At 41.6% G+C, this 17,477-nt stretch overlaps 3 protein-coding genes across 4 annotated transcripts; 2 read left to right on the top strand and 1 right to left on the bottom strand.

Annotated features, from left to right (window-relative positions):
* The first annotated feature begins 2,193 nt into the window (after positions 1-2,193).
* LOC135631960 (uncharacterized) lies at positions 2,194-6,658 on the top strand. The gene is made up of 6 exons (XM_065140143.1): positions 2,194-2,451; positions 4,567-4,900; positions 4,971-5,187; positions 5,260-5,797; positions 5,879-5,977; positions 6,178-6,658. Exons 1-6 carry the CDS (start codon positions 2,391-2,393, stop codon positions 6,432-6,434), a joined length of 1,506 nt encoding a protein of 501 aa, XP_064996215.1. The 5' UTR covers positions 2,194-2,390; the 3' UTR covers positions 6,435-6,658.
* A 2,820-nt stretch (positions 6,659-9,478) lies between these two features.
* On the top strand, positions 9,479-13,718 carry LOC103972693 (spermidine synthase 2). Of its 2 annotated transcripts, XM_009387037.3 has the most exons (9): positions 9,481-9,735; positions 10,240-10,316; positions 10,434-10,556; positions 12,068-12,172; positions 12,418-12,490; positions 12,771-12,842; positions 12,912-13,107; positions 13,202-13,331; positions 13,419-13,718. In XM_009387037.3, exons 1-9 carry the CDS (start codon positions 9,519-9,521, stop codon positions 13,482-13,484), a joined length of 1,059 nt encoding a protein of 352 aa, XP_009385312.2. In that variant the 5' UTR covers positions 9,481-9,518; the 3' UTR covers positions 13,485-13,718. The 2 variants fall into 2 exon arrangements, with proteins under 2 accessions (XP_064996220.1, XP_009385312.2); XM_065140148.1 differs by having other exon boundaries at positions 9,479-9,735; positions 10,240-10,556.
* A 224-nt stretch (positions 13,719-13,942) lies between these two features.
* On the bottom strand, positions 13,943-17,252 carry LOC135631959 (nucleobase-ascorbate transporter 6-like). Its single transcript, XM_065140137.1, has 15 exons — positions 17,097-17,252; positions 16,869-17,008; positions 16,636-16,733; positions 16,377-16,553; positions 16,194-16,294; positions 16,016-16,091; positions 15,826-15,885; positions 15,503-15,687; positions 15,277-15,373; positions 15,105-15,191; positions 14,971-15,029; positions 14,803-14,894; positions 14,663-14,740; positions 14,405-14,565; positions 13,943-14,339 (listed from the first exon to the last, which is right to left on the bottom strand). The coding sequence occupies exons 2-15, from the start codon at positions 16,978-16,980 to the stop codon at positions 14,121-14,123; spliced, it is 1,602 nt and encodes a 533-aa protein (XP_064996209.1). The 5' UTR covers positions 16,981-17,008; positions 17,097-17,252; the 3' UTR covers positions 13,943-14,120.
* Between the last annotated feature and the right edge of the window lie 225 nt (positions 17,253-17,477).

Here is a 17,477-nt window from a genome sequence, read left to right as displayed (position 1 = left end):
AGATGAGAATATTTTAGGATGGATTCCCTTCAGAACAGGAATCAGGAGAGAGGTATGAATCGGATAGACCCATTGTCCTGTTGAATTTGTGGAGCCTTGAAATAAATACTTGTTCGGCTAAAAGAAGAAAGAAAGACACAAAAACAAATGCCACTGATCTCAAGAAATACGCTACCATATCAGCGGACATGATGCAGCAGATAAGGAACCATGCAATCGACAGCATCCGTTGGTTCTCATGTTCATCGTATACCGTTGTGTGGTCATGCAGCAGCTGATTCTTCCACTGTTTTTTTGTGTCTGCTGCTTCTCGTGTTCATTGCATGTCACACAACACAAGCTGAAGAACAACAAGAGGTGCATGCAGCCACACGCGAGGCTCATATCATTATTTCTACCATAAGATGAACAGCTGGAAACGAACTTGCTGCGACGAGCATTCCTGCTACGTCAACAACAAATGTTCGACACGTAGAGCGAGATGGACGAGCGAGTACACGGAGATTAAGCAGCGACAGTGCGGCTATCAGCGTCCAAGGCAGGGGTCTCGTGGCTTTCAAGATCCATGATGCGGCTCGCATGGAACTTGGCTATGAAAGCAGACGCCTTCCTGTCGACGTCCGGCTCGCCCACCCACCACCCTCGGTCCTCGTCGCTCGGCCGGACCTTCCTGGAGACGTACCCGTCCGCCTCATCATCGTTGCACTTCGGCTTCACGAAGAGGCAGGAAGAGAACTTGAAAGACGACTGGCTTCCACCCATCTCTGTCTCTCTCTTTCTCTCTGTCTCCTTCCTTAGCGAGGTGTGGGGAGGGAGCTCTATCAGCTTGGGAGAAGAAAGCCTCCCTCATTTATAGGCAAGAGAACGGTGGAGGACCACGCCATAGATTCCGATTGTGATCGTGCCATTTGATGAGTGCAAACGTAAGATTCTGAAAATATATTATTTATTACAAAATTGAACGGTAAAAATGTTCGAATAGAAAAGAACTATCCATAGATAAAGTTAAGAGTACTCTTATAAAGATCTAATCGATATGTTAGTACAAAATTAACATCAGTTAACCTATCACCCAGTGAGAACAGTAAATTTAAGCTGTGTGCTTCATAGTGGGTTGAGATCAAAGGTTATCTTCTCCTATGGCTGCTGTGACTTCCGAATACTTGTGTTTCCTAACAAAGCACAGTAATAATCTGGGAAGGAGCTACAAGACACACATTAGAGATGAGAACAAAGAGTCACACACCCACATATCACCAGCGCATATACCAATGCATGAAACCATCATCCATTATGAAAGAAACAATATATTAAGAGTTCATATTCCATGATGAGAGAATCCAAGCCTTCTTTAGTGTACTTCATCTCAGTCTAACAAAAGATAATTTATCTTCCCTGCAACTAGCTGTGGCTGTATGTGAAGGTGTAGCATTCACTTTTTGGGTGAAAAGATTAAAAGTAATATTAGATGTAGACAGGAGAGTTATCATCAGTGTGAATCTGCAAAAGAATTATCAGATAATTTGCAAGTCAAAACACATCGAAGTAGATAAATTCCTTTATTACATGATGAATAGATTTAGAATCATTTCCTTCATGACTTGCAATCTGTCTGCCCATGATGATATCACTGCAAGGTATCTAAACTTTATTTTGGTGAACACTTTTATGGTTGCTTTCAGTAATCACATTTGTTTAAGACTCTTCTTAATCATGAAAAAGGTCAGGTCTATGCCCATGGCTGTGAGATTATTCTACTAGTTAAATTAGCCTCCTAATATGACATTTTTTCTTCAAATTTTAAGAAAATACTATTACTTTAGGATGAAAAGGGTAGTTTGGTCTTTATGGCAAAATACAATAAAATAATGTTCACTCAAACAGGCCTTATTCTTTGTACAGTGAGGGTGGACCCCAGTGGTTTGTCTCTTCCCCACCCAAGTGAACGCGCACGTACGACGGTTGGGTCGGAATTCGGGCTCTCCTGCTGCTCCCAAATGTTAAAGAAAAGGAAGTTCACCCTAAAGACCCCACTTTTTACGCACAGCATGCGTGGACCCCAGCGAATTTGGCACTCCCTGCTGCTGCCAAGCTTCGCGTTGAATTGAGTCGGGTAGGATGTCGCCGTGCATTTAATTGCGATAGATACGGTGTCCGGCTGCGGCTCGTGCCTCGCACTTCTGCAGCTTCCTAGCCACTTCGGAACCGTTTCACACATGCCGGCGCTGACTACCTGAATTCGCCCAAATCAAGTCGATGTCACGCACGCAGCTCAATAGGGAGCGATTTCTTGCTTCCTGAGGAGCCCTACCGCACCGCATTCGCCGTCTTGTGTTGGGTTCGACCGGCCTGCCAAGGAAGCTTCTGAGGAGGAGGAACAGAGAGGATCCATGGCGACGGCGCTCTTGCCTTCCTCCCCCTTCTCCGACCGTCTCCGGAGATCCTTCCCTGGTATGCTTCATCTGAACTCCACGAACCCTGTTGCTGTGTCGCGTTAATCCACTGTAGCAGTGCCAACAGGATCCTATCGTGACTGTCTAAGTTCCATTAACCTCATCTCTACCGAGAAAAACCTTTGTTCACGATTGAATGATGATGGTTGGCTTGCCATCTAAAGCATACCCAGGGGTGGGATTTGACCCGAACCGATGAGTGATTGCTTGATCGCACATGAAGAGGTCTGCTTCTCAAGGCAAACTAGGCTGGTTTGCGATCTGTACGCCTTCATGTCATGAGTTCTTTGCAGCAGTATTTGCAGATTCATAATGCCCAATTATGTCGGATCTTTTAGATCTAATTTCGACAGTCTCAAGTGCCCGAGGGGCCCAAATTCTGATTTTTAGTGTCGCGGATTTCATGTGTAAAAGAGTCTTCATATTCTTAGTTTTGTGCTTAGCGCATAAAAGAGACTTTTGAAATAGAAAATTTAGTATTTCAAGGATAAATTCATAGAATAGGTATTTGTGGCTCTTTTAGGATATAAACAATGATCAGTTTCCTATTTTCTTAGAGTCGCATGGCTTGCGACTCATTTTAAGATCGACCACAGGTGGATACCTTGTCTGGTATTGCTGCCTAAGTTTTGTTTGACAGCAAAACTAGCTAATGTAGGGAGGCTATGGCATAATCATTATTAGGTAAGGCTTTCAAACGTTGTTGTTGTTGTTTTTTTTTTTTTTGCATTTTAGTTGCGCTTAGTTATTTTGTGTATGTGAATTTAGATTTGGCACAGAACCTGATCTTACATTCTCAGATTTTAAATTTAGCCAATTACTGCCTATGCTTGTGTCTAAGAAACAATTGGCTGTAGGAGCTTCTGAAGAACACTACATGCTCTGGTGTAGAATTCAAACATTTAGCTAAAATCTCCGACTTTTTTGTTGTACCAGAAGCAACTTTGTAATCCTAAGTAGTTTGTTGCATCATGGTTTCAGGAAACCTTTTATAACTCATAGTTGTTATTATAATGACCCGAGCCTGATGGGCTAACTAGCCTATCAACTTCGTTTGGTCTAAACCACTGACCAAAATGCTTAAGCTGAAGTTGATAGTAGTACACTCATCAGACCCTTATAAGTCAATCTTAATCTTGCCCACTTTCGATGTGGGACTAATCAGGGGTGTTACAATCACCCCCACTCAAAGGCTTGACGTCCTCGTCAAGCCCCAACATAACCCGGATCAGACCCTAGCATAGTGCATGTGAGGCGTAGCCCAGTGGTGGCTCCACGCCGTGATGAGTCCTCTGACTCCGTCTACGGGTAGCCCTTTCCTACTCGAGCCCCCTCACCATGCCCAAATGTTAGGTTGGCTCTGATACCAAATATAATGACCCGAGCCTGATGGGCTAACTAGCCTATCAACTTCGTTTGGTCTAAACCACTGACCAAAATGCTTAAGCTGAAGTTGATAGTAGTACACTCATCAGACCCTTATAAGTCAATCTTAATCTTGCCCACTTTCGATGTGGGACTAATCAGGGGTGTTACAGTTATGATGTAGGTTGAGCTTGGTTTATGCTCTTCTATTTTTTCACATATATGAATGATGAAGTGGTAATTAAAGGATGCTTGAAATCTGAGACCTAGATGTGATTGAATGTGTTCTTTTTTGTACACTAATAGGTTGTAATGAAGCAAGTAAGCTGTCTAGAACTGTTGACACACAAAACTATTGTTTTTGAGAGAGTTAAAACATGTCTAATTTCTCATGATAGTCAACTGCTAGAGGGACTTCAGCTAGTCATGCTATCCATTCACTTGCTTTTTCCCATTCTTTTGAGGATAGTTGGTTATTTGCACTTAGCTATACAGGTTAAGCTGACTCAAATCAAACTTCTGACCTTCATACTTCTGTAGAGATTTTTGACTTTATATTAATATGCACTTATCGGTCTGTATAAGGATCACATCTGGGTTGAATCATGTTTCTCTAGTTGATATCTTTTGTTCATTTTCCTATGTAGGTTTTGGATGACCTAATTTAAAGGTGTCTTTCTAGACATCTGTTTCCGATATTCTATGAATAAATATGACAATCGATAATACTCACTATCTGTGTTTTTAGGTGTTGAAAGATCATTGCTTGGTTCAGCGCCAAGCCTAAAGTTTACAGTCCACAAAAAGCTCTCCCACGCTCATGGACTAAGAACCAGAGCTGTTTATGGTGATGTAAACAAGGTAGAGATACCAAGACAATGGTACAATGTTGTTGCTGATCTCCCGATAAAACCTCCTCCAGCTCTGCATCCAAAGACTCACAAGCCACTTAAGCATGAGGATCTATCACCCCTTTTCCCGGATGAGTTGATTAGGCAAGAGTTGAGCGATGACAGGTTCATCCCTATACCAGATGAAGTTATTGACATCTATAAGCTGTGGCGCCCGACTCCTCTCATCAGGTTTGTCTTGTTGGATCCCATACATTCTGCCATATTGAACAGAAAGCTCAACTTCCTTACTGAATTATAGAGCTAAGAGACTGGAGAAACTTCTCGGGACACCTGCAAAAATCTACTACAAGTATGAGGGCACAAGTCCAGCTGGTTCACATAAACCCAATACCGCAGTTCCGCAAGCCTGGTATAATGCTCAGCAAGGAGTGAAAAATGTGGTGACTGAGACTGGTGCCGGGCAATGGGGTAGCTCCTTGGCCTTTGCATGCAGCCTGTTTGGTCTGAATTGTGAGGTGAGTGAGGAGATGTGTGTGTAATAATGTCTTTGTTCATGATATTAATCTGCCTTGCAACTTGGCATCCAGGTCTGGCAAGTCCGTGCATCCTATGACCAGAAACCTTACCGAAAATTAATGATGCAAACATGGGGAGCCCAAGTACATCCTTCACCTTCTAGTGTTACTAATACTGGAAGAAAAATCCTCCAGGAAGATCCTTCGAGCCCTGGTAGCTTAGGAATAGCAATCTCGGAGGCTGTTGAGGTTGCAGCTACTCATGAAGACACCAAGTATTGCCTGGGAAGTGTTCTGAATCATGTGTTGCTTCACCAAACTCTCATTGGCGAGGAGTGTCTTAGCCAACTAGAAGCACTAGGTGAGACCCCAGATGTGATCATAGGATGCACCGGTGGAGGGTCCAACTTTGGAGGCCTTACATTCCCTTTCATTCGGGAGATGCTCAAAGGAAGAATGGATCCCCTGATACGAGCTGTGGAGCCTGCAGCATGCCCCTCACTGACTGAAGGAGTCTATACCTATGATTATGGCGACACAGCTGGGATGACACCATTGATGAAGATGCATACTCTTGGTCATGACTTTGTTCCTGACCCAATTCATGCAGGTTTAAATTCATCAGTAGTTTGGACTCTTTTTTGTTGTCTCTTTATAAGTTTCAGGATATTGAACTTGTTCTGTGGTGTAGGTGGTTTGCGCTACCATGGAATGGCACCACTAATTTCACATGTTTATGAGATGGGGTTTATGGAGGCTATTGCGATACCTCAGACTGAGTGCTTTCAAGGTAACTGAACATAAGATTTTTGTGCTTTTCTTCAGTGTTACATAATATATATTTGTGTCTGTGTGTGTTACAGGGTCGGGTTCATTATTCCAATATGATATTTTTGTCGTCAGTTGCATGTATAAAGCAATATCGTGAGTTTGTGGTTGTCACTGCTAGAATCATTGGGTGTTTCTAAATTTCATCTTTGTCGTTGCCAGCCGCATTGCAGTTTGCACGGACCGAAGGTCTAATTCCAGCTCCAGAGCCAACTCATGCTATTGCTGCTGCAATTAGAGAAGCACTGCACTGTAAAGACACAGGAGAGGAGAAAGTCATACTAATGGCTATGTGCGGTCATGGCCACTTTGACCTTGCTGCATACGAGAAATATTTGCAAGGAAACATGGTTGATCTGTCACACTCCAATGAGAAGGTACAAGCATCTTTAGCTGCCATCCCTCATATTGTGCCATGAAGCGCATGCACACGCACACATGCAGTAAAAATGGTGCCAAACTCTTTGCTGAACTTAAAGAGTTTGTTTTATCGATTACTGAATAGTTCTTATCTATCTGTATGGACAAGTTTTTATGATTGATTTCAGCTTACATTTGAACTTTTGTACTATTGAAATTTGGCTTACATTTTTGTCACTGAAGATTTTTGTGAGATAAAAAAATTGTTGCTAGATTGTTTCAATGTGATACAAATTTTATCAGGGTTTAGCAACTAAAACTTTAACTTCTTTGCTGAAGGTTTTCCGTTGATTGCTAAAACTCACATCTTTGAACTAAACACTTATCATCCCTTATTGTCTTATAGAATAATAGTTCCACACTCTGAAACCTTGCTTCTGAAACGAATATTACTTCATTAGCTTCTTATCAAGTTGAAGTTCCTGGTGAGAGACAAGTGTTTAAATTCATCAAAGTCAAAGATTTTGATCATATTATCGTATTATTTTGAGGAATATTACATCTCCATGTGCATACTTTGACATGGTTATGGTTTACATTGATTTGCAAATACAAAGACTATCCTCCAAGTTCAAATACTTTTTATCGAACGAGTGTTTAGTACAGCATGTTTGGAATAGCTCACTAGATAATCAAATCAATCATGAAATATCCATTCAAACTGAGACAAGTGGGCTTAAAATCTTCTTTCAATCATGCATGCAAAAATTAGTGGTTTTGAATAGAGTTGAAAGGTCATCTAATGAATCTTCCATGCTTTCTTGATGCACATATCAGTCTCTTTTGTTCTGTAAGTCTGCACTACAGCTTCATGCATTCCTTGCATCTTACTGCTTTTCTATCACCCCTTGCTATAGACCAGCTTCAAACAGGTATTTCCAGAAGTCTTGTTCCCTTGAACAATGCTTAATCCTGAGCTCATGATGACTCCGAATCAAGCTATTGATGATGAGTGTTGTCACTCTCTTTAGTCCTCTTCTCATAGACTCACTGTAGCAAGTTTTAGATATTGGTTGTGTTTACTTATCTTAGGTAGAGTCGCACAGATAAAAGTCCAAAAACAACATCCATCTTTTGTGGATGCCCAGAGCATCTGCTTTACCTTTTTATACTGTAAACTGGGACTTTGGGAGAAGTAATTGTCCTGCTCAAAGTTGGAGTCTTGGAGAAGACATCATGGATGGAGTGGAAGCGAGAGTCCGATGATTCCTTCAATCATGGTCGAAGACAGCATCCCAATACAAATCCCAATAAGGAAAAATAAACCAATCTTCATATATACAATAAGAACTATCTGAGAGGCCATTTCGATTAACATCACTGGAAATCAAAATATTTTCTCTAATTATCCGGATTCAAAATTTCATTATCCAATAAGGACTCGATCACATGATACAAGGGTTTTATTATTATTATTATTATTATTATTTAATGCTTATCTCGATACTAATCGAAAGTCTTTTCAATATAGTTAAGTTTGATTTTAGTACATAAAACAATCTAAAAATCATTCAAGATAGATCGTTTTTGTTAGCATGAGTGAGTGAAGCAGGAAGCTATACCGTTTTGTTATCTCGGAGGAGCCCCATCCAACCATGTATCATCCAAGGATTCTAAGAGTACTAAGACGATTGACGTTTCATTTTAAGTGTATCAAGCAACAATACCATCCTATTTTTCGAATGTAATATTAAAAAAAAGATTGACTCTCGTCTTTTATCGGATAAACCGAATCTGATTCCAACATTTTCTTTCTTTTTCTCTTCTCCGGCGGACCATCTCCTACAGCAGACTGATAGCATGTGAGCCTTTCTTCTCTGTCATATCCCAGCTTTCCCTGCTCTCACCACCGCCCCAAAAAATGGCACCAGACGACATCTATGAACGCACTTGCAGCTTAAAAAAGGCCCCCCGATCGATTCATCCACTCACAAAAGACAGCAGCAAGCGTCTCTTTCTTCTGAAGCAGACCCCATCATTCCTGGCAAAGCAGCCTCCAACTTTCAACGCAGTGAACGAGCTGCATGCAGCGTGTCTTCTGCAACGATGCCGCCAATCATTTTTGACATCCGAAGCTGGCAAACCTCTTCCACTGTTCCTTCTTGATTCGTTGGCTAATTCTGCCACAATTGGTGTGCAACTCATTGTTACAGTTCGATATCTGCAGAAACATGTAATCAAAAAGCAATTCATTACATGCCATTCGATATAGGAATATACACTCATTCATTTTAGATTGATTTGGTCCAAAAGAAATATTGATCAAGTTTTTTTTACTTCTATCATTTTCTTCGCTATCCTTTATCTCTTTCGTCGTGTCGCCCCTCTCGGAGGACGAGGGAAGAGAGACAAAGAAGAAGAGGAAAGTCACATGAGGTTCGATAATTTTAACTTGAACCGGTTTATCGATTCAAATATATTCAGAATTTTTTAAAAAATATTTAAATAAAATATTTTATAAGAATAAAAACTAAAATTTATGAATGGAGGGGGCACTGTATGGTTAAAAATAAATTGATAGTGATTTTTTTCTAGATAAATTACCCTTTGATATACAACTAAATGTTGAAGTTCATTATAGACTATAATAACATGGAAATCAACCTCTTTTATTCTCAAATTTAACACTGAAAAGGAAAATAAATAAATAATTAATTTGGGGACACATGTCCATGATGATTCCACATGTTCCAAAGGATAGGTGAGAATAAATAAAGGGTGCTCCAAAAGTCTCAAAATGCCAACCCTAATTGAGACCCCTATCATATGCGTTTCATGTTGTCATTATAATATGTTTTTGGTACCAAAACTCTTTATGGGAACAAAACAATTTACAGTGTGCCTATTTATCACATTATGTGGGTATAATTCAAGGCATACATACTAATCTTATTGAGATTATTAATATGTAGTAGAGAGATAAGGGTAAATCAGTCATTTCGTATTTGAATGCACAATTTATAGGGGTATATTTGATAAACCATAACTTTGAGGTGGCTAATATAGAAATATAAACGCGTCTACAACCAAGGGATTGAGTTCTCGAGGCACAGAGCGACAGCGTTGGGCGGCGGGGTCGGAAGATGGAGCTCGAAGGCGGCATGGCGGTTGTCGGCGAGGAGGAGGAGGAGGAGGAGGCGGCGGCGGCGAAGAAGAGGGCGAGGCCGAGCGAGGAGGTCGATGGTGAGTGCCAAAGCGATGGTGTTCCGGAAGCACCTTCCGCGGAGCACGGGAAGCCGGCGGACGGCGTCTCCTCTGTCATCCCCGGGTGGTTCTCCGAGATAAGCCCACTGTGGCCAGGTCCCTCCGCCCTCTTTTTCTTGATCCCCTTGGGAGTCGGTGCGGTCTGGATTTTGCGTCCGAACCCTCTGCTGTGATGCTCTTGCAGCGTTCTCGCTGCCCCTGCGTTACTCTGATGCATCGAACTCTGTTGAACTTCGATGGATAATTAGTGGATATGAAGGGGTGTTAGTGTATCATATGAGCGAATGCTACTGACACAAATGATTCTTGATAGGCTTTCTTTTGTGTGGTCTGCCTTTTTTGTGCTTCTTGACAACTTTGGTGAGGGTTTTCTCCGCTTAATGTCTCAGTTAGAGGCGCTCCCGTGCGTTCTGAAACTACATGTTCTGTGTCGAAGAAAGCAGTTTTATTGCACGAGCTTACCAAAACAACATTTTCTTGCACATAATTTGGAATTACATATTTTTTTTCTTTTGGTTTCCTGTAAGGATTCAGTGCAGGAATTATTGTTTATTTCTTGCAGCATTTCATCTGTAGTATGACCATTGATATCTTTTGCAGGAGAGGCTCACTCTCTAAAGGTGGAAAAGGTACTGTTTCAAGGAAAGTCAGATTACCAAAATGTGATGGTATTTCAGGTGATTATCACTTTTGAGTGGCGTGTCGTTGGATTTTTCGTTGTTAATGTGACATTTGTTGAACTTAAATATTCTAGTCATGCTAAGCATAAAATATTTATGTTGTTTTGGTGGCAGTCGTCCACATACGGCAAAGTGCTTGTTTTGGATGGAGTGATTCAAGTAACAGAAAGGGATGAATGTGCCTACCAAGAAATGATTACTCATCTTCCACTTAGCTCGATTCCGAATCCTAAAAAGGTACTTTAGCAAATCAAATGATGAAGGTCATATCTTTGTAAGATTATCTTGTACTAACAAACTTCCTTTAGATTCGAGACGATTGTTCTGCATATGAGCTCCATGGAACTGTTGCTAGATTTCAGATACTTGTAGTTCTATGAAGAAAAGGAACTGAACTAATTATGTTTGTTCATTATATGTGTGGCTATTTGGTAACTATTTAGCGTGAACTATGTAGTCATGCAGCAATTTTTGCTCCTGCCATCTCAAGTGATTTGTAGTTTGTACTGACCTGGAAAGCATAATGGACGTCTTGTTTCTTAACAATTAGTGAAAAATCCAGCTTTGGCTGTTGGGACATTATCAGACTGACAATTGCTTGCTATAACTACATGCTTTTAACTGAAAACTTCCTCCTATGACATAGCATTAGGTTCTGTGAGATATCTCTATTCAGCTTCTGCACACAATCTTATTTCTATCTGTCTCTATGTATATTTATGGAAGAACATCAAAATTTTTTGTGGGCTTCTACATGATCTCTGCTAATTGAGCAGTTTGTCTTTCCCAATGATTGAATCCATTTCTTCCAATCGTCTATTATAAGTATTTCCCTGGTTTCAAAAGGTGGTCAATTTTTTCTCGGTATTGGTTGCATTCTAGAATTGCCCCTTTTTTCCTTATCTTTGTAAATGGAGACTGCGTTCATCGGCTTGAAATAGGTTTCTTTTGAGTTGAAAGAAGCTTATGATCTTATAAGACTTCGATTTGCTTTAATGTTGGAAGAATCATTAGAATCGTTTTAAAATTTGCAGTTTATTGGTTACTTTAAAATTGAGGACAAGCCTTGACTCCTTAGTGACCTAGGTGACCAGCCTGTAGCTCACATAAATAGTCTCTCTGCTTGTAGGGGTATATTGACCCTCTCTATACGTTGCATTAGCTAGAACACCATGCACTAATCATCCTTTCTTAACTAATGCAGTTAGTTTGCTTTGTGAACCTACCCGTTGCTGGGTTAACTAAATTCACCAAGCGTATACATCTTGGCCATACTCACCTTTTTCTGTAGGGAAGGAACTGTCTTTCTTAACTTTATCATATTTTACTAAATTTATCCTTGATTCATAATATAGAAGCCTTGATAGTAAACTGGAAAAAGATTTCTATTATACTTTTTATGGTCACTTGTTGATATTAATTTGTTTAGCATTTACTTGTGATATAAATGGTCTGCTGTTTTGCATGATACGTTGTTAACTTGAAAAAAATGTCCTGGTTCTAGGAAAGTTTATTAATTTTGATATTTCATCAATTGAATGTCTTTTATTTGGCTTTTTTCCATTCATCTTTATTTGAATATTTTAACTTTGTACTTATTAGGTAGTTTTTGTTCAACTTATGGAAAAGACAATTTAATGTTCCTTAGCAATTCAAAGAACTTACATGAATTTGATAGGAACCTGCTTGCTCTCTAGATTTAAAGTTGTTACATGTCTTATGAATTTTATTAACTGAAATTGTTTCAGGTTTTGGTTATTGGCGGTGGTGATGGTGGTGTATTGCGAGAAGTATCACGCTACTCTTCTGTGGAGCAAATAGACATATGTGAAATTGATAAGATGGTTGTCGATGTGAGTAAAATGAACTTATTGTACTTGTAGCTTAGCATTTGCTATGTATCTGCATGTCATGATGATTTAAGAGCCTTTTGTTTCTAATAGTTTCAAGTGTTTCCACATGGTCTTGAAATTTGCAATACTTAAGGAAAGTAAAACCTCGAAGACTTTCAGCACCTGGTTGTTGGATACTGTTAATAGACAACCTCAAATTTTGACAAGTTACAGATTTATATAGTTATTGTCTCTTCTTTTGATAGGTTTCCAAGCAATTCTTTCCGCACCTGGCCGTTGGATACGAAGATCCTCGTGTTACTCTACACATTGGTGATGGTAAGTGACTTCTGTTAGTTGTTGTATAGTTAGTCCTGTATATATTAACAGAATGATCTAGTTAACCATTTGTGCGCATATGCAAATGATTTCAAGTCGTTTTTGTTGCAAAGATATACCCACATACATCAAATCCCAAATATGACCAGACAACCTTCAGGTTTAATATTTTGTGCCTTGCCGAACACAGTATATCATTGCTATTATACTTGGCTTCAAAAAAATAATTACAGTCTTTGCAGAATCGTAAGCTATTTCATCTTTTGTCTCAAACTTCTAGGAGTTGCATTTATCAAAGGTGTTCCTGAAGGTACTTACGACGCGGTCATTGTAGACTCATCCGATCCAATAGGTATACACTAGTAAATCTTTTCTGCCTTTTTTGTTTCCTGAGAACTTTCTAATTTCTTTACTTGTTCAGGTCCAGCTCAAGAACTTTTCGAGAAGCCTTTCTTTGAATCAATTGCTAAAGTTCTTCGTCCAGGAGGAGTTTTGTGCACACAAGCAGAGAGCATATGGCTTCATATGCAGCTCATCGAAGGCATCTTATCTGCCTGTCGTCAAGTCTTTAAGGGCTCTGTGAATTATGCTTGGACAACTGTACCAACATACCCAAGGTATGCATGTCAATCACACGAGTTTTCTCGGGTTGTTCTCTTGGAGTTGCTTAATGAAACAGGTATGGTTTCTGTTGATGGTCTATGAATGAAGTGGAGTGATCGGTTTCATGCTTTGCTCCACCGAGGGGCCACCAGTCGATTTCCAGCATCCTGTGAACCACATTGATGAGGATGAGGTTTCCAAGAAATCTAAAGGACCCTTGAAGTTTTACAATTCCGAGGTATTTCTCATTGCAAGAAATGATTCCTTGGTGATTAACCATTTCTTTTATGCACCGAATTCCTAAATTATCTGGCTTTTCTCTCAGATCCATTCTGCTGCGTTCTGTTTGCCATCTTTCGCGAAGAGGATTATTGGTTCTGAAGCTCACTAATGTCTCCTCAACGACATAAAGATGAGATGAAAAGGTGCAGGGTGCAGGAACTTCATACTTTTGTGGCTCATCCATGCTCTATATTAGTTCAAAACTCATGGATGCCATGAGGAAAAAATTCTATCGATTCAGACTAGTCTTTTATCATAATTCAAAGAACACCTATCTACTCAACAAATTCTTCTAGAATGATTTCTAGTATCGAATGAAGAGTTATTGGTTTTGAAGCATTAATTGTGATATTTACTCTTATTTCCTCAAAATTATAGCACTATATGAAGTTCTTCCTTTGTTCCAAACTGGTTAGGCCACTTGGAAGCTGGAGAGATGCTAATCTGACTCGACTATTCTAATGTTATGATGTGCTTTCTACCAAGAGAACATGAAGATTTGTAGACACACCAATAGTCCTCCTCTTCGGGTGACTCTTCTGACACACAACAGAAGTTCCTGATGAGTAAATGAAATTGTTTGCAGTCATGGAATTGGACCTCGCAAACTGTGATAAACCTTTGTTTGTCTCCTTGCAGGACACCCAATCCAATTCCATCTGCAGCCTAAAAAGGCCCAGAGACAGCGGAAGAACCGGTATCTGTCCGAGCATTATTACAGAACACCGGGCATGGCCTTCGCGGTTCAGTCCGCAGGGAAGAACTTGTTCAGATTAAACGGCAACGAGTAGAATTCCTCGCTTCTGGGATCAGTCTTGTAGGATCTGAACTTGTCCCAGAAATGGTATCCTCTGTCCTTCCTCGCAGTGGTATCGTTTCTATGCAGTGTGTTGTCCAAGAAATACGCCACGAAGCCCGCCACAAGCGCTTCCGAGGAGAATGCCACGTTCACCATGTCATTGAACTGCAAAAGAAGAAGCATAAGAGGAGGAAGAAGAAGAAGTTTTAACTGTGGCTCAGGGACTTCACCCATCTTGCGCCAGTGTGCGCAGGTCCATAACCCGCAACAGAAGTGTACTCGTTGAAGTATTGAGGAACCGATAGCCCCATAAACACGGAGAACCCCAGGATGAACTTTGTCCTGAAGCTGTTGAGGTTGCAGAATTGAAGGAGACTGAGACCTGCAACACCTGTGAGAAAAGAACTTATATAGAAACTCTCTTTGCCTATTCTTTGCCAAGCAGCAGTAACTCCAGGTTAATCAGAAGCTTCGTGTTGCGTGCGTACCAACATATGCAAAGAAGAGGCAGTACAGAGCTGCAATGATCGGTCCGGGAATGGACGCAAACACGGCTCCAAACTTTCCTGCAAGAACACGAGAATTAGATCGGTAAATTAAGTTTCGGAGACTAGATTGAGCAACCCACCGAGTACAGAAAAGAAGATCATGAACCCTGCAGATATTTGAACTACTCTTCGGCTTCCAACCCGTGTCAAAGCTATCAATCCAGCGTTTTCGCTGCATTGGGAAGTAGTAGCGATCAGTAGTGGCCAAAGCATGTCTACTATGGATGTTTTGATCTCTGCAGCCTTACACAGACACAGTGGATCCATTTGCTGTTCCAAAAATCCCATCCAACAGTATCCCGATGCCCTGAAGCAAGCAAACAATCTCAACCAGTTGCAGACAGATCATTAGCTTTGCAGGAAATGGAATGAGATGCAGTACCTGCCATCCAACTCCACGGCCAAGTATTGAAGGAGGCACTGGTGTGGCACTTGAATACCTTGAAACCGCAATGAAAGCACCAGTCGACTGCATGGTGAAAGAGCATGTCTCTCCGACATTAGCTGGACAATGCAGATTCGCGAGAGAGAGATTGACAAGTGACGCAGCAGACCTCTACGAGAGCAACGAATGCAGCAGCCATCATGGCGAAAGCTTCGCCACCGTTGAAGGTTGGTGCTCCCCATTGAAAGGGATATGGCACTCTTATCCTGCACATAGGAGAATCTTACTCGCGGACATGCTTCTGATACCCCCTAGACTTTGGCAAGTTCAAATCTTACTCCTCTAAGATCGAAGGAAGACAGAGTCGATGAACACGAGAGGCATATTAGCGTTACCATGGAGATGAAGCAATGAGGCCAGAACGGTCGGTTCGACAGTGCTGTTGAGTCTTTGCTGCTGCATGCTTATACGCACCTCCCACCGTGAGGATGAAAGCATAAAGCCATACGATTGCGATGGAGAACAAGACGGCATATCGGTCGAAGACATGCTTCTTTGAGTGTAATAGATGAGGTATGTACTGCAACCGTGGACGATTCAGTTTCGGTCAGATCATACAAATCTTCTCAACTATAGCAAGCTCAATGCATGCATTTGAAGTGATCTTTAAGGGATTGAAGGCACGTCTCTTTTTGAGGCATTGATTGGGATACTGCACCTGTGAGAATATTACTAGAATTATGAGCTGTGGGAGTCCAATTTCGATACATTTGGCAACCTGTGTCCATAACACATCACGTCAAGAATTGCAGATCACGTATCGAGAAGGATTAAACAGCAGTGTATCCTCGTTCTCTTGGTAATCACAAGGTAAAAGGAGAAGCAGAGCATAACAGGGGAGATCTTACTCCGGGAAAGCCGAATTCGTAGAGGCCGAAGCCAGCCAAAGCTACCAATGGAGCTGCTGACAGAGGACTCAGTAGTCTACAGCTCGATATGTGTTCGTGAATTAGACAGGCATTGATTGATTGTCTCAATCAATCTGCGATCCAATTAGGAGAAGAAGAGAACGGGCTTACTACAAACCTTACGACTATACGCCATAGGCCACTGAAGCCTAGTATGATCTGGATGGTGGAAGAGACTATGAGAGCGCCCTGCGTTCCCCTCATGATGTGCAGGAATCTCTGCAAGCCAAGCATGCTTACTTGAATTCTACAGGCACAAATCTTGATGTTCTGTGTTGGAACAGATCGGATTTGATGATACCTGATGGGGATCCACAATGGTACTGTAGCGAGCAGCCAGAATGATGGAGATGGTGGGCACGACGAAGGTGTATGAGCCGCCGATCACGGCAGGCAACCGAGTTCCAAATGTGGTTTGCAGCAGAGTGTTCAACCCAGCCACGAACAGCAATGTTTGGATCACTCTGGCCTTCTCGTCCTGCCGAAGAGGCAGCTTTCAGCTCAGAATTAGGATGCTATGCATGACGAAAGCAGAGATTTTGAAGCTGGCCGAGCCTCACGTTTCCGCCGCCCATCTGCGGAACGAGAGCGGTGGGGATGATGACCGTGGTTCCCAGCATCACGAGGTAGTGTTGGAACCCGAGAAGGACAGCCTCAGCTGCACGAGAAGACTTCACCATTAGCAGAGAGAAGCAATTGCAGAAAAGGCTTCTGCTACCGCCAAACTGAAGGGAAGTCAAGAAGAACAAGCCGAGTAAAAGCAGCATGAAAGTGTTGTTGGAGAAGAACATACGCCATGGAGGAGGGCTGGTGATGCAGTAGGAGATATCGGGCAGCTGGTCCTTCACCGGGTGGGGCTGTGTGTCATCTTGCTTTGGCCCCGCGGCCGCTCCTTCTCCGGCCATCCTTCTCTCTCTCTCTCCTTCTTCTTACCTGCAGAACTTCCACAACCAAAACCTTCAAATTCTCACGCAAATACACGCAAGACTTAGAGAGAGAAAAGAGGAGCTAAGCACTCAACCTCCACCCTGTTCCTTCCAGTTTGTGTGTGCTTGGCTTTCAGCTCAAGGAAGAAGAGGTAGCATTTGACTTGCTTCCGATCTGTTTCTTCTCCTTCTGCTCTACCTTCATGCTGACAAAGACAAAGTAGTGAAGCTTATGAAGAGAGAGAGAGAGCGCATGATGGGTGAAGCTCGAAGAGGGGTAGGAGAAGGGTACCCTTCAAAGAGGGCCATAAACTAGTGGTGAAAGGTAGGCAGCCGACGCACTCCTCATGTATGCATGCATGCATGCATACGTTAGTGATACCGAACACACCGTAGAATCGATCATCCAATTATTCTACCTAACCATATGATCTCATTTGGTGATGTGAAATCAAGGAGACAATCCAAATTTGTCG

The sequence above is a fragment of the Musa acuminata genome, chromosome BXJ3-2 (genome assembly GCF_036884655.1).
Source record: "Musa acuminata AAA Group cultivar baxijiao chromosome BXJ3-2, Cavendish_Baxijiao_AAA, whole genome shotgun sequence".
NCBI classification, from domain to species: Eukaryota; Viridiplantae; Streptophyta; class Magnoliopsida; order Zingiberales; family Musaceae; genus Musa; species Musa acuminata.
The sequence above is the reverse complement of the archived record's forward strand: the minus strand, read 5'-3'. Positions and strand labels throughout refer to the sequence as shown.

Excerpts from the sequence above, each read along its gene's own strand:
- LOC135631960 (XM_065140143.1), top strand. The coding sequence starts at position 2,391 with ATGGCGACGGCGCTCTTGCCTTCCTCCCCCTTCTCCGACCGTCTCCGG. Across the intron at positions 5,188-5,259 it reads TGTTTGGTCTGAATTGTGAG|GTCTGGCAAGTCCGTGCATC; the intron begins GTGAGTGAGGAG and ends CTTGGCATCCAG. Across the intron at positions 5,798-5,878 it reads TCCTGACCCAATTCATGCAG|GTGGTTTGCGCTACCATGGA; the intron begins GTTTAAATTCAT and ends TCTGTGGTGTAG.
- LOC103972693 (XM_065140148.1), top strand. The coding sequence starts at position 9,519 with ATGGAGCTCGAAGGCGGCATGGCGGTTGTCGGCGAGGAGGAGGAGGAG. Across the intron at positions 10,557-12,067 it reads CGATTCCGAATCCTAAAAAG|GTTTTGGTTATTGGCGGTGG; the intron begins GTACTTTAGCAA and ends AAATTGTTTCAG. Across the intron at positions 13,108-13,201 it reads ACTGTACCAACATACCCAAG|TGGAGTGATCGGTTTCATGC; the intron begins GTATGCATGTCA and ends CTATGAATGAAG.
- LOC135631959 (XM_065140137.1), bottom strand. The coding sequence starts at position 16,980 with ATGGCCGGAGAAGGAGCGGCCGCGGGGCCAAAGCAAGATGACACACAG. Across the intron at positions 15,688-15,825 it reads TTCTAGTAATATTCTCACAG|TACATACCTCATCTATTACA; the intron begins GTGCAGTATCCC and ends CCACGGTTGCAG. Across the intron at positions 15,374-15,502 it reads CTCATTGCTTCATCTCCATG|GATAAGAGTGCCATATCCCT; the intron begins GTAACGCTAATA and ends TCCTATGTGCAG.